The sequence below is a fragment of the Spinacia oleracea genome, chromosome 3 (genome assembly GCF_020520425.1).
Source record: "Spinacia oleracea cultivar Varoflay chromosome 3, BTI_SOV_V1, whole genome shotgun sequence".
NCBI lineage: Eukaryota > Viridiplantae > Streptophyta > Magnoliopsida > Caryophyllales > Amaranthaceae > Spinacia > Spinacia oleracea.
This window is the reverse complement of record NC_079489.1, coordinates 9,841,459-9,854,409: the sequence shown is the minus strand read 5'-3', so window position 1 is coordinate 9,854,409 and position 12,951 is coordinate 9,841,459. Positions and strand designations below refer to the sequence as shown.

The window sequence follows — 12,951 nt, the reverse complement described above, 5'->3', positions numbered from 1 at the left end:
TATTTCTTTTTTTTCCTCATTTTTTCTGTACACTGTCGGTTGTCACTTAAATAGGTGATATACTTGGTCGGACACAAATATTAAGAAAGTATAATTGAATGAAATAAAATAATAAAGCAAGTGGGATTGGGATATATATTTTAATCAAGTAAATAAGCTGGAACCATTAAATTTTGGAGGACTGTGGGGGGTTTATGAAATTAATTGTTTAATGTGGTAGTGGGTGTTAGGTGGTGGAGTTGAAAAATTACTAAAAATGACAAGTGTGTCTCCTATTTAAATACGGCTATAAATGATAAGTGTATCTCCTATTTGAATATGGAGGGAGTAGTATATATATATATATATATATATATATATATATATATATATATATATATATATATATATATATATATATATATATATATATATATATATATATATATATTGTTTTTTTTCTTTTTTGATAAGGAAAGAAAACCCAGGTGGACTACCTGACACTAAAGATGGATGTGAGCCGGGCCGGGCCGTGCTTCGTGCCGAGCCCACGGGTCGTGGGCCTAACTGTGCGGGGCCTACGCCAGGCCCACGTTGTTTCGTGACGTGCCGGGTCGGGCCGAAAAGTTAAAAATAAGGCCCAAGCCCACGTGCTTTCGTGTCGTGCCGGGCCGGCCCGTCGTGCCTAAGGCTGATTTGACTTAATTTAACGTGCTTTGTCGTGCTGGGTCGAGTCGTGCCATGCATTGTCGTGCTTTTTCCAAAAAAGTAAGGCCCAGGCCCGGACCACGACCCACGACTTCGTGCCCGTGCCGGGCCGTGCTTTTTGCGTGCTCGTGCCGGATCGGGTCGGGCTTCGGGCCGGCCCGACCACAACCATCTTTACCTGACACCATCCTTTCGAATGGGTAATTACAATGACTCCGAGCTAGTAAAATACTTCTTGTAGAACAAAACGTACAATGAAACTACGCTCCAACATCATACTACCCCAGCCCCAGTTCCAAGTAAACTTGGTAAATAGACTTTAAAGACAGACGAATAGCCGAACGGTATATGATCACGCTCCATTCTCCGGAAGAAAACAAACCTGAAGCCCGACACTACACCTACCCTAAAACTATACTAAATCTAAACTATAAACAAATTGTACATCTAAACTATAAACAAATTGTACAGCAAACCAAGAAAAACAAAAAAGCCTAAAAGATCTAATATTAACTAAACAAAAAAGTGAACTTAGCAAACAAAAAAAAATAAAAAATAAAAAATTCTAATATATATACTAAAAAATTATCAAAAACGGACTAAAAAAAATTAAAATTTAATAAACCATATACAAACTAATCAATTTGTAATTACTATGTACTTCGTATATATGTAGTTGGGTTTTAGCCATATCTCGAGACGATGACACTTGAGATTTTAAATTTTCGTCAAGTGTCATGTCTGACTACATCTACGGATCTACCCATCTAGGCATAAACATCCCACATAAGAACAGAGGGAGTACCGCTTTTTGTTATTGGTTAATTGATATTAATGTAATAAAAGTAGCTAGTTGAGTTATTATGAATACTAATTTTATTTGAGTTTTGACTTATGTAAATTAAAATTTGTAGAAAAAATAGAGTTCAAGTACTAATGCATCACTAAAAGATTACATTTTAAGATTATAACATGTAACCTTAAACCTTGATTATCAAACATGTACTACCTCCGTTTTAAAAAGATCTTTACAGTTACTATTTGCACGTACTCCAATGTAATATTTAATTATTAATATATCCAATTTCGTATGTGAAAAAATTATAAAAATTTGATATTCTGAAAATACATTCCGAGACCAATCTAACAAGATCTTACATATAACGTTTTGATGTATATAATGGTGAGAATTTACGATCAAAATTTTTATATTTTGGACACATTTTCCAAAGCGTAAAGAACTTTCTAAAACGGAGGTAGTATTAAAGTGTATCGATCAAAAACATAAGAAAAAGGAGACTAAAAAACCAATATATAGTACTCCCTTAGTTTCTAAATGTTTGTCATATTTGAAGTCTTTAATATTTTAATGAAAATGGAATATATAGTATTTTGTCGATATTAGTTTTATAACATCAAGTTTTTATAATTTTATTCGAGCTTAATAAACGAGCTTTGAGCAGTCGCCAAATTCATTTAAGTCATAAAATCAAGGATCAACTTCACAAAATATATGTATGACGAAAATGTTCTATAGGATATTATACTACATGACAAATTTGCTTCCGTTTTATACATTTTGTTGACATTTAGGGGTCATATTTTAAAAAAGAAAAACTTATATTTTATTCCATTTTTCGAGTTTGAACGAGTTATAAACGGTCTTATAAACGAGTAATTAATGATCAATAAATGAGTGATCGTGAACATTAACAAGCCGAACGTGATATGATGTTGTTCGAGATTGATTCGTTTACTTATCAAGCCTAGAATTTTTGTCCATACTCGTCCATTAATTAATAAACGAACTTTGGCCGAGCTTGTTCGCGAGTTGTTAGCAAACGTATCAGCTCATTTGCAGCCCTATCTGCAGCGCATTAAACGTCGACAATTTAATTAATTATTTGCAACAAACAACCATTTTCTATTTGAACCATTTTCTAGCCTGTTAAAAGCACTTGACATATAACACATAGAAGAATTGATACAAATACACAATACTGTACAATACAACATCCCAGTAAAATATAGTTATCATCTTCAGACCGTCACTTAAGTCTAAAATGATCAACTCCAAGCTCATCAACTTTCACAGTGAGGAAGTACGTCATAAACTCTGCAAGTGTGAATTCCCTATAAATTGGTGGATTTTCTTCCGATGTTAGCTCCTTAAGTGGCCCATACATTTGTGTTGATGCGAAAGTACCATTGAAAAAGAATGGAAGAGAAACCCTTGGTCCAATATCTCTCGCAATCACTCTATGATACACACTTTTCAGTATGTCATTAGATATAATCTGTAATATTGAAAAAAAAAGATAGATTATTATGCATGCAAATAAAATATTGCAAATGATTGGGATAAACAAAAGGGAACAGAGAGAATAGTTAATTACCCGAAGTGTATCTCCAATGTTAAAAGTCAAGGCACCGCTGATAGGGTTAATATTGACCCATTGATTTTCATGAAGAATTTGGAGGGCACTAATTTGGTCTTGCAAAAGTATGGTGAAGAAAGACATATCAGCATGTCCATTGAGTCCTAAGGTAAGTTGTGGTTGTGGACATTTAGGGTAGTAGTGGCAACTTAGTGACCAACCTTTAGTACTTTCTAGTTCTCCAAGACGTTCAGGTTTAAGTCCAAGACCAATTGATAGTAACGAAAGAATGTAGTCCCCAAGATTAGTAATTTCTTTTATATACCTTAATGCCGCATCCCTGCAAAAAATAACGTACGTGTTTTACAGTGAAATGCAAAAAAGAATCTTCTGAGGCAAACATTTTGTTCTCCCTTGGTATGGTAGCTATTAGCTAAGGTGTTGACTCTTCATAAACTATTTTGACTCCCGTGCATGTGTTCTTTGTATCGTCAAGCAGAATGAGCAGTTCAATCATTTTTTGTTTCAGAAGAATTTCAAGCTAGTAGCCTAGTATAGTATAATCTATCAATTTATTACAGTAAAAAAATAAAATATAATTCTATTTTTATAATCTTGAGACAAAACTTCTTTAAACTACTTATTTACGTTTCCGGTAAAAATATACTTCACCTTCTAGCTAAAAATATAATTCACGGTATTCACCTTCTAGCCATGTTAAGATCCTAGTTAGCTAAACTATAATGTTCAATCACTTAACTAAATTAAATAATTAAATCTGTGTTATATTTGCATGAATTTCACTTATTTAATTAAACTCAATTCACATTGTTAAAACTTATTATAAATCAACTCATTATAGCTGTAAATTGCACTTGGGTAAACCTTATTAACCATTATCTGAATTTATTAACCCGAATAAGAACTTATATTAACTTAATGGTATTTAGTTTTGAAATAAGTGAATATTCAATAAATAGAAAAACCCGAATATGAACTTATATTAACTTATTGGGTATTTAGTTTTGAAATAAGTAGAAATTCAATGTAAATTGAGTAGTGCATAAGACAAATTTCTATGTACAATCAGTTGTACCAACAAGCGTGCATGGTACAATTAACCATTCAACCAATACTATTTATTTACCATCAATTTGGATTTTGTGAGCACGTACATGTGAATAAAAATAGACTTGGTTCTACCTTGCAACCACTCGTGTCTAACAATTATCTTGTAATTCTCCCGTTCCATAATGTTTTCACAATTACTATTCATGCGTAAAACTTTGACTATAATTGGTAGTTTAAATATTAGATAAAAACATTAACACGTGGGATCTCATTTTCTTTATTCAATGTAAACTTTTCATATATCATTTTTTTAATGATTTTTACTAATGCATAATTAAATATATAAATGGTCAAAGTAGTGCAATAAAAACAATAATATAAAACTGACCTGCATGCTGGGGGTATGTCTTCAGGATCATAATGACCATTAGTAAAGAGAGTATTAACAGACATAGTATCCCTCCAATTAGCAGCATTTGAAGAAAATAAATCATGATTAGAATTATAAATAACCGTATTAGCATGATAATCTCGATTATAATAGGGTTTCTTAACCTCAGTATCTTGTTCATGAAACCTTCGAATTCCCTCAAGCATATTTTCCAACACATCTAAAGGAATCCCATGATTTACCACTTGAAAAAATCCCCATTCCTTAGCCGCATCGGTTAATTCCTTCGCCACAATATTTTTCGTCCGTTCGTCACGCGCATTCATGTCTATGGTGGGGACACTTATATTCTTCGAGCTTATTTCATAATCTTTCAACCGTTCCTCACGCGGTCGCACGAATATACTAGGAATGGTTGCTGTCCCGGTGTCTACTAGCCCTTTTACCCCGGCTTTCGACTCATCGAACGCCTTCAGATAGGTAGCCCGGTCGTCACCACCACCACTAGTTGGTGTTTCGCCCACCGTACGTGGCGTTGTTGGTTCGCTTGTGGTTGTTCGACCATTTCTAGATGCGTTTCTAGATTGTGTTCTAGGGGTGGTCGACTCGGTGGTTCGACCATTTCTAGATGCGTTTCTAGATTGTGTTCTAGGGGTGACGATTTTGTTTGTTCTTTTTGAAGGTAAAAAAGAAAAAACTACGGCTAACCATGAAGGGGTTCTCATTTTATTTATTTATTTCTGTAATTTATCATAGACAAGAATGAACGTACGCAAAAAAATATTGAGCTTTGGAGAAAATCAAGTAACAATTTTTTTCTAATGTGTTTTAAATATTTTGTACTACGTATGAAATTAATTATCTTAAATGTCTTATTTATAATAGATTGGTAAATTAAAAAAAAAGCTATAAGAGAAAAGTAGTAATGTCTAATCATTTGGTGGAGGATTTTAAAATAGCATACTTAAAAATAGTGTATTATCGGATATTCTAATTTAACAATCTGTCTGCGTTACTAAAGGTGGGTAGTTGTATCAAATCGGAATGACTCAACCTCAAATCTGATGGATGTCTAAGAGATATTCTAATTTAACACGTGTTAGTGATTTTTACAGATTTTATTTTCTTAAAATGGAAGAATGGATTGAAATGTGTTTGTCAGCTTTGCTTTCATATATTTTTATGTCACTCGTATCATTGTTGAATTGAGCATTGTTAGAATTCGTGAAACTACTTGAATTGAAGTGTATTCCACTAATTATATTTATATTATTACAATAATACTAATTATATTAGGAAACATAATATGACTAGAATTGTAAAATTTTATATCTTAAGACAATTATATTCTCAATCAAATATACAGAACAATTCGAGTGTTGCTAAAATAAATAAATTTATCAAGATCGCTTAAAAAAATAGCTGAATTTCCTATCAATACATGTAAACATTATAGATTTACAGCTACTCTCCTCCTTTCTCACCAAAAAAGAAAGAAAATACATGTAAACCTATAAATTGGAATTCAAAATAGTATTACGGATGAGTGTCGTCCAAATCACATACTACGTACTCAGTTTCAACTTTAGATCAAAACATGCAATTACTCACTTATATCTATAAGATTTCGATTTGTGTACTACCTATATACTATTGAAATTTACTTGTATCCACATGTAAGTTGTCCCACATTAAAAAAAATTATGAGAAAATATAATTTAAAGTGTCAATAATCTAATTTGTATTATGTTTAACAATCAAGATCAATTTCAAGAAACAAAAATGAATAAATTTAGATGAGAGAGGAGAAGAGATTATAGTGGGAAACACTGAAACCGGGAGAAACCCCCCATCTCATGCGAGCAATGTGGAGTAATATTGATGATGAATGGAGATTACAAGAGCATTAGTTGCTTAAACTATAATTAATTCAATGTCCTAACCAAACTCCCTCAAGAGACGACGACCTAGTTCTAAGTGTTTTGCAAGGGTGAATTGTGTGTGCATAATAAACATGTACTACCTCATTTTCATAAAGATTTTTATGGTTACTATTTGCACAAATATTAAATCAAAAGTAGAAAGTTGGTTGAATATAATAAAATATGGATAAATTAAAATAAGAAAAATGAGTAAAAAGGTGGGTGAAAAAAATAAATAAAGAGAAAGCACTACAAAATAATCATTTTATAGAGACGAGGAATTTCGTCTCTATATAGTCCAAATCCGTCTCAAAATGATGCTTAGAGACGGATTTGAGACATAAATAGGGCGTCTCTATAGAGGGCGTCTCAAAAAAATTTGAGACGGAATTTTTGTGAATCCATTACAAACTTGAGACGGAATGTTTGAAACACTATGTACAATTTCATCTCAATTTTAATTTAGAGACCAAGTTTTAGTAACTCGTCTCAAGTTAGAGACGTTTATTGTATCCGTCTCAAAATCCATCTCTAATTGATGCATAATTTTGTAGTGAAGTAAGAAAAAAATAAATAAAAAGAAAGTGAGTTACAAATTGTAAATATTGTGGGGTAGGAAGAGTAAGATAGTAAATTTTCATGTTGAAAATAGAATTAAGTAACGTGTAAAGAAGATTATGAAACCGACTAAAACATAACGTGTAAATATCATTTGAAACAGATGTAGTATATATATAGTCCATAGATAATAAGATAATCAGTGGTCAAGATTAAACTATATAATTTATTAGTGAAAACATAGGTGTTGATGGAGCGCGCGACTTCAACAATGCTCCCTACATGTTCCTCGCCTATAAGCAATGTGTTGAGAAGATTAACCCATATGTGAGTTGAGACTAACTGTCACACATGGAAGAAATAGAGAGAGATTGACTAACATATAAGGTTGGTGGCCTACGTACTTCACACGTAACCAATTGGTTATAGGATAGAAGCCCACCTAGCTGATGTCTGATCAATCTCTTCTCATGTATGGACTTGTGTTAGGCCCGATAAGTTTTTTATGGTGTCACATCTGACATTCTTGGCCCATGATCAACTTCCAAGAAGAAAGGACCAAGTAAATTGAAGAATGCAAGATGAAGAGGATTTGAAGATTTGTTTGGAGCAAGAAGCCCAACATAATTGATTGCCCCAAGTAGGGACATTTAACATCTAGTTGGAAGACCAAAGAAGGCCTAACGACGAAGTGATGACCATTCCAAATTGCAAGAGAAGTAGATGGACTCACATGTGAAGGGGTGTGTTGAAAAGATTAACCCACATGCGAGTTGGGACTAATTCTACCACATGTAAGAAATAAATAGAGATCGACTAACATATAAGATTGGCGGTGAAGGAAATAATGCCCTTGGTCCAAGTATGCATTCTATGTTAAGTCTAATAAATGCGGTTCAGTATTAATTGACAAGTTAATAATTCAGTGAGATCAAGTGAGCTGAATGCCTAGCTAGAGGCCGCTTCAGTTCAAGTGGAATTAATGATATTAATCCACAGCTTACTCTTGACTGAACCCGTAGGGTCACACAAATAGTACGTAAACGGATCAAGTATCTAATGGCATTAGATACTCTATCTATGAATATTCGGAACCGACGGATCTTGGTTTCAGTGGGAGCTAAGATCGTCACAGGCAAGAAATGAATACTCCGGAAACGATGATATTGCCGGAAACGGAAATATGGATCGTATCGGAAATATAAATATTATCCAAGTCGTAGATGTTGCCGGAAACGGAAACATGGTACGTATCGGAAAATATTATCGGAAATGGAAATATTGCCAGAATCGGAAATATTGCCGGAAACGGAAATATTGTCAGAATCGGAAATATTACCGGAATCGGAAAATAATTCCGGAAACGGAAATATTAAATATTTGTTCGAAACGGAAATTAATTCCGGAATCGGAAATATTAAATATTGTTCGTATCGGAAATGAATTCCGGAATCGGAAAATTTAATCGGAAGCGCATCGTACGAATAAGCATCGGACGAGGCCTGCCGGACGAGGCCCAGCACGAAGCCAGGCCATCGCCCAGCAAGCCAAGCGCGCCGCACAAACAGCAAGGCCAGGCCCAGCAGGCTGCGCGCAGCGCGCAGCGCGCACAGCACGCGCAGCGCACAGCGCGCGAAGCGCGCAGCGCACAGCGCGCGAAGCGCGCAGCGCTCGCGGGCGCTGAGTGGGCTGCTGCTCGCGCGCACGCATGAGGCCCATCGTGGCTGTCGTGCGTGTGTGTGCAAGTGTTTGTGTTCGTGCACGTTTCCTAAAACATGCAGAGTTCGGTTAATGATTAAATTCCTAATTCTATTTGATAAATTAATTAAATTAGAGTTCTTGTAGGATTCTAGGTTTGATTAATTTGTATCTGAATAGGATTTCGATTCCCTTTCCATACCGCTATAAATATGAGGCTAGGGCTCACAATTTATAACACAAGTTTCAAAGTATTCAAAGTGAGTTTTTGAGAGAAAAATTCAGTCACACATTTGCCTATAAAGTGCCGAAAATAATAGTACCTTAAGGGCGATTCTAGTTGGTCAATCTTAAGGCGGATCCGGACGTGCTGTGGACTATCTACGGAGGGACGACACTTGGAGTCCTAAAGACTTGTTCTTGTTCGGTTCGGGCGCAGCTAGGGAAGGCACGCAACAAAGAGTATGCATCTATTCTATGCTAAATGATTATGTGTAAATAATATGTATTCCTGGGTTTATGGTTTTTCCGCATGATTTATGAATTGTCATATGTATCATAACCTAACAGTGGTATCACGAGCCCCTTATTATTTTCATAATCTAAATTGCATGAACATGGTTAAATATTACAAATTTGCAAGAATTAAAAGGGGTGATTAATTTTCGTAATTGTTAATTAATTGCAAATTGCGTTTATTTAATTATACGTACGCAGTTTTTCGGCAGTTTCTTCGTTACTCATCCGAATTGAGTGATTTTTGTGTCAATTCCGCATGTAAAAGGCATTCTAAAATTTTGACAAAAAAAGTATTTTTCTGCCGAACCCAGAATTCTCAAATTCGAAGCCTAACTATGACTTTTCGAAGGTTTTAGTTTTTCGAATGCAAAATTTCGTAAATTTAAGATGTTAAATTAAATATTTGCGATTCTTGTTGATAAATCTTGAATTTTTGATTGACCTACTGCATATGTTTAACAAGTTTGAATGCCTAGTCTTGTTAATTATGCAATCTAATTATTAATTATGATTAATTTGTTGAAAATTAGAATAATTTAGAATTAATTTGATTTTCATAATTAATTGTAATTTAATTAGAAACCTATGATTAAAAACCACCATAAAAATTGTAAATTTACGATAAATTTTAAATTTTTATGACCTAGACTTGAATCCATATCAATCGGAAATCAATTGGATAATAAATTTTCGATTTTTCGCCCTAAAATTATGAAATTAATATTATTTATTAATTTGTCATTAATTTTAAATATAAATTTTAAATTTTATGCGATTCGTTCATAAAACTTGCACGCACGAAGCAATGGACGCTTCGTGTTACCCTTAAGGGGTGTTGTATAATGCGGGCATGCGACGACGAGCAAGGGAGCTCGTCGCCCGTGCGGCACGAATGCAATGAGCAAGGGCGTAGTGCACGAGCACAAGGCAGCAGCCCTGCCTTGTGTCGTGTGCCACGAGCAATGAACGAATGGGCATGGGCGAAGAGCGAGCCAAGGCAGTCGCGTGTGGGCAGCAAGCGAGCTGCGCCACAACGCGCGCTGCCTCGCACAAGAGCGCGCAGCCTCGCGCGCAGCGAGCGCAAGCTCGCGTGCCACGAGCGCTGCGCCCAGCATTACTTGCGCGCACAGCGAGCGATGTCGCCCGCCCAGCGAGCGATGTCGCGCCCCAGCGAGCGATGGCTCGCGCGCACAGCGAGCGATGTCGCGCGCCCAGCGAGCGATGTCGCCCGCCCAGCGAGCGATGGCTCGCGCGCCCAGCGAGCGATGGCTCGCGCGCCCAGCGAGCGATGTCGCGCGCCCAGCGAGCGATGTCGCGCGCGCGCACTGCGAGCGATAGCTCGCGTGCGATGAGCGCTGGCGCGCGCAGCGAGCACCAATGCGTGCGGAGGCTTGCGATAGGGAAGCAGCAGCTATGCGACGAGCGCATGGGCTGCGCGCACATGGCCAGCAATGGCTGTGTGCGTACGGCCCATGGGCGTGCAACGCGTAGGGTGTTTGCGTTACGATTAGATCGTTTTGAATGTTTAATTTGAAAATTTCAGTTCACGTAATTTTAATTAATTTTAAAATTAATAATTTGAATTATTTTCTTGGATTTTAATTTTGAATATTATAATTATAATAAATGTTATTTATTCTAATTATTTTACTAAAATTAAAATCATGAATTAATTTAAATACGACTGAAATTAAATTAAATTTTTGGATTCAATTATAAATTGATATGAGCTTTAAATTTTAATTAAATTTGTATGTTTCCGGTTGGACTAGAAATACATTTTTATGTTTAAAATTGGTAAAGCATATGAATTTATTGGTTTAAGTGGGAGCGCTTTTTAGTCATAAACTCTTGATTAGGTCTACAAATCCTTAAGGTTAAAACAACTTGATTAGAATTAATAAGGACTGAATAATTGGTAGATTATTGGTGCCCTTGATTAATTGCTGCAAATGTTTACGTGATGCATAATGTGTTTTACTAACCAGCTATGTGGGCCATTCATGATAATGAATGGGTGAATGGTATATATTGTATATGTACTGTTTTGCAGGTTATGAAGTGACTAGTATGGCCCAAATAGGATAGAAAATATGGTCTGCGTACCATTAATTTGAATGTAATTGGTCTAAAGTACCAAAGTTATTTTTCAATTCAAATATGGTCTGCGAACCATCAAATAGTTGTAATTAGTTATAGCTTATCCTATTTGAAGAAAATGGTGCCTCCCACGGAGATTTTCAAGACGGACTTTGAAGTCAAAGCTTCAAGATGAAGTCGGGCCATACTAGATCACAAATATCTTATGCATGTTTTAAGTTATTTATTGTTTTAAATATGTCTTAAAATGCATGAGATCAAAAGCTTGATTATGTTGCATGATTAAGGATTTTAGTTCACTTAAAATCTAACCAACATAGTAAGAGCCTTAAGTTCCAAACTTAAAAATTGAGTTAAAAGGTGCCATGCCAAAATATACACTTGCTTGGATATCCTTTACATCAATCTAGTAATAGTTTTCGCTCAGCGAGGTGTTACTTATTGGTCCTAAAGGGGCAAGGTACACAAATAATTGTGAGTACATGTTAGTTTTGGTGAAACTCAACGATATAAGTAAGGAGTCCTTTTATGTCGTGGCAAATTCGATAGGTTTACCTAATAAGTTCTTAGACGTACCTATCAACCAAGAATAGTTTCTAGACTATTAGCAAAAGGCTTTTGCTTACCTAAGATGTTCTAGGATTAAGTCGACAAACTGTGCTTAGTTCTTCAATGATTTTAGGATCTTGGAATCATTTTATTCACACCTGCCGGAACACATAATTTGAATAAAATGCTTAATAAACATTGAATTATGCATGTATGCTAGAATTTAAGTTTATTAAGAGAAACTGTGAATGGTTATTTATTTGTTTATTCTTTTCAATTGTAGTTTTTTAATATGGCAAACAACAATCAAAACATCATCATGGGTTCTGAGCTTATGGTCAAGCTGAACCTGACAAATTTTCTTGAATGGGAAGCTAAGCTAGTTGAAATAGTCAAACTCAATGGACTTGAGTATGTACTGTCACATCCCATGCCAAGCTACTATGCCAGAGACATGACCCCTGAGAGGTTTTACGCCTGGGATGCGGATCTCAAAAAGGTTATGAGTCTCATGCTGAACAATATCCCTGATGATTGGGCTAGAAGGTTTGTAGCCTATGAACCTTTTACGCTCATCAAGAATCTGAGGGATATCTGTCGTGGAAGTACGGAGGACAGGGACCTGAACGTCCATGAGTTGATTGAATCAATGTCTGGTCTAAAGGTTAGTTCTCCCAACAGGTGTTATAGGATGGAGGTCCAAGAAACACATGTTCAGCTCCTTCGCACTAAACAAAGGGTAGGCGTCCCACTGAGGTTCCATGTGGATCTTATGTGTTCATATTTTGATCGCCTAAGTCTACTAGGAACACCAATAAGCGAAAGGATGGCAGTCTCTGTCTTGCTCAATTCACTACACAGTGGGTTTGGTCGCTTCAAGCAACTATACCTAAGTGAACCAAGAGAAGAAACAGTTGCAGAATTTATTCACCTTGTCAGAAAGGCTGAAATAGTACTGGACTGTGAAGCCAAAGATTTACTCAAGGCTAGAAAGAGACCATTCAAGAAAGGTGGAAAGTCCAAGGGCAATGCTAAATCAAAGCAGGACAAGTCCACATCAAGCTGTCTTTATTGTGAT

The 12,951-nt window shown here is 35.7% G+C and overlaps 1 protein-coding gene across 1 annotated transcript; it reads right to left on the bottom strand.

Annotated features, from left to right (window-relative positions):
- Nucleotides 1-2,553: 2,553 nt before the first annotated feature.
- On the bottom strand, nt 2,554-5,385 carry LOC110801998 (1-aminocyclopropane-1-carboxylate oxidase homolog 1-like). Its single transcript, XM_022007425.2, has 3 exons — nt 4,525-5,385; nt 3,084-3,405; nt 2,554-2,984 (listed from the first exon to the last, which is right to left on the bottom strand). The coding sequence occupies exons 1-3, from the start codon at nt 5,250-5,252 to the stop codon at nt 2,736-2,738; spliced, it is 1,299 nt and encodes a 432-aa protein (XP_021863117.1). The 5' UTR covers nt 5,253-5,385; the 3' UTR covers nt 2,554-2,735.
- Between the last annotated feature and the right edge of the window lie 7,566 nt (nt 5,386-12,951).

Bases quoted from the DNA above. Each gene is read 5' to 3' on its own strand.
- LOC110801998 (XM_022007425.2), bottom strand. From the start codon at position 5,252: ATGAGAACCCCTTCATGGTTAGCCGTAGTTTTTTCTTTTTTACCTTCA. The intron at 3,406-4,524 runs GTCAGTTTTATA...TATTTTTTGCAG, and splicing joins GACATACCCCCAGCATGCAG to GGATGCGGCATTAAGGTATA. The intron at 2,985-3,083 runs GTAATTAACTAT...TCAATATTACAG, and splicing joins ACATTGGAGATACACTTCGG to ATTATATCTAATGACATACT.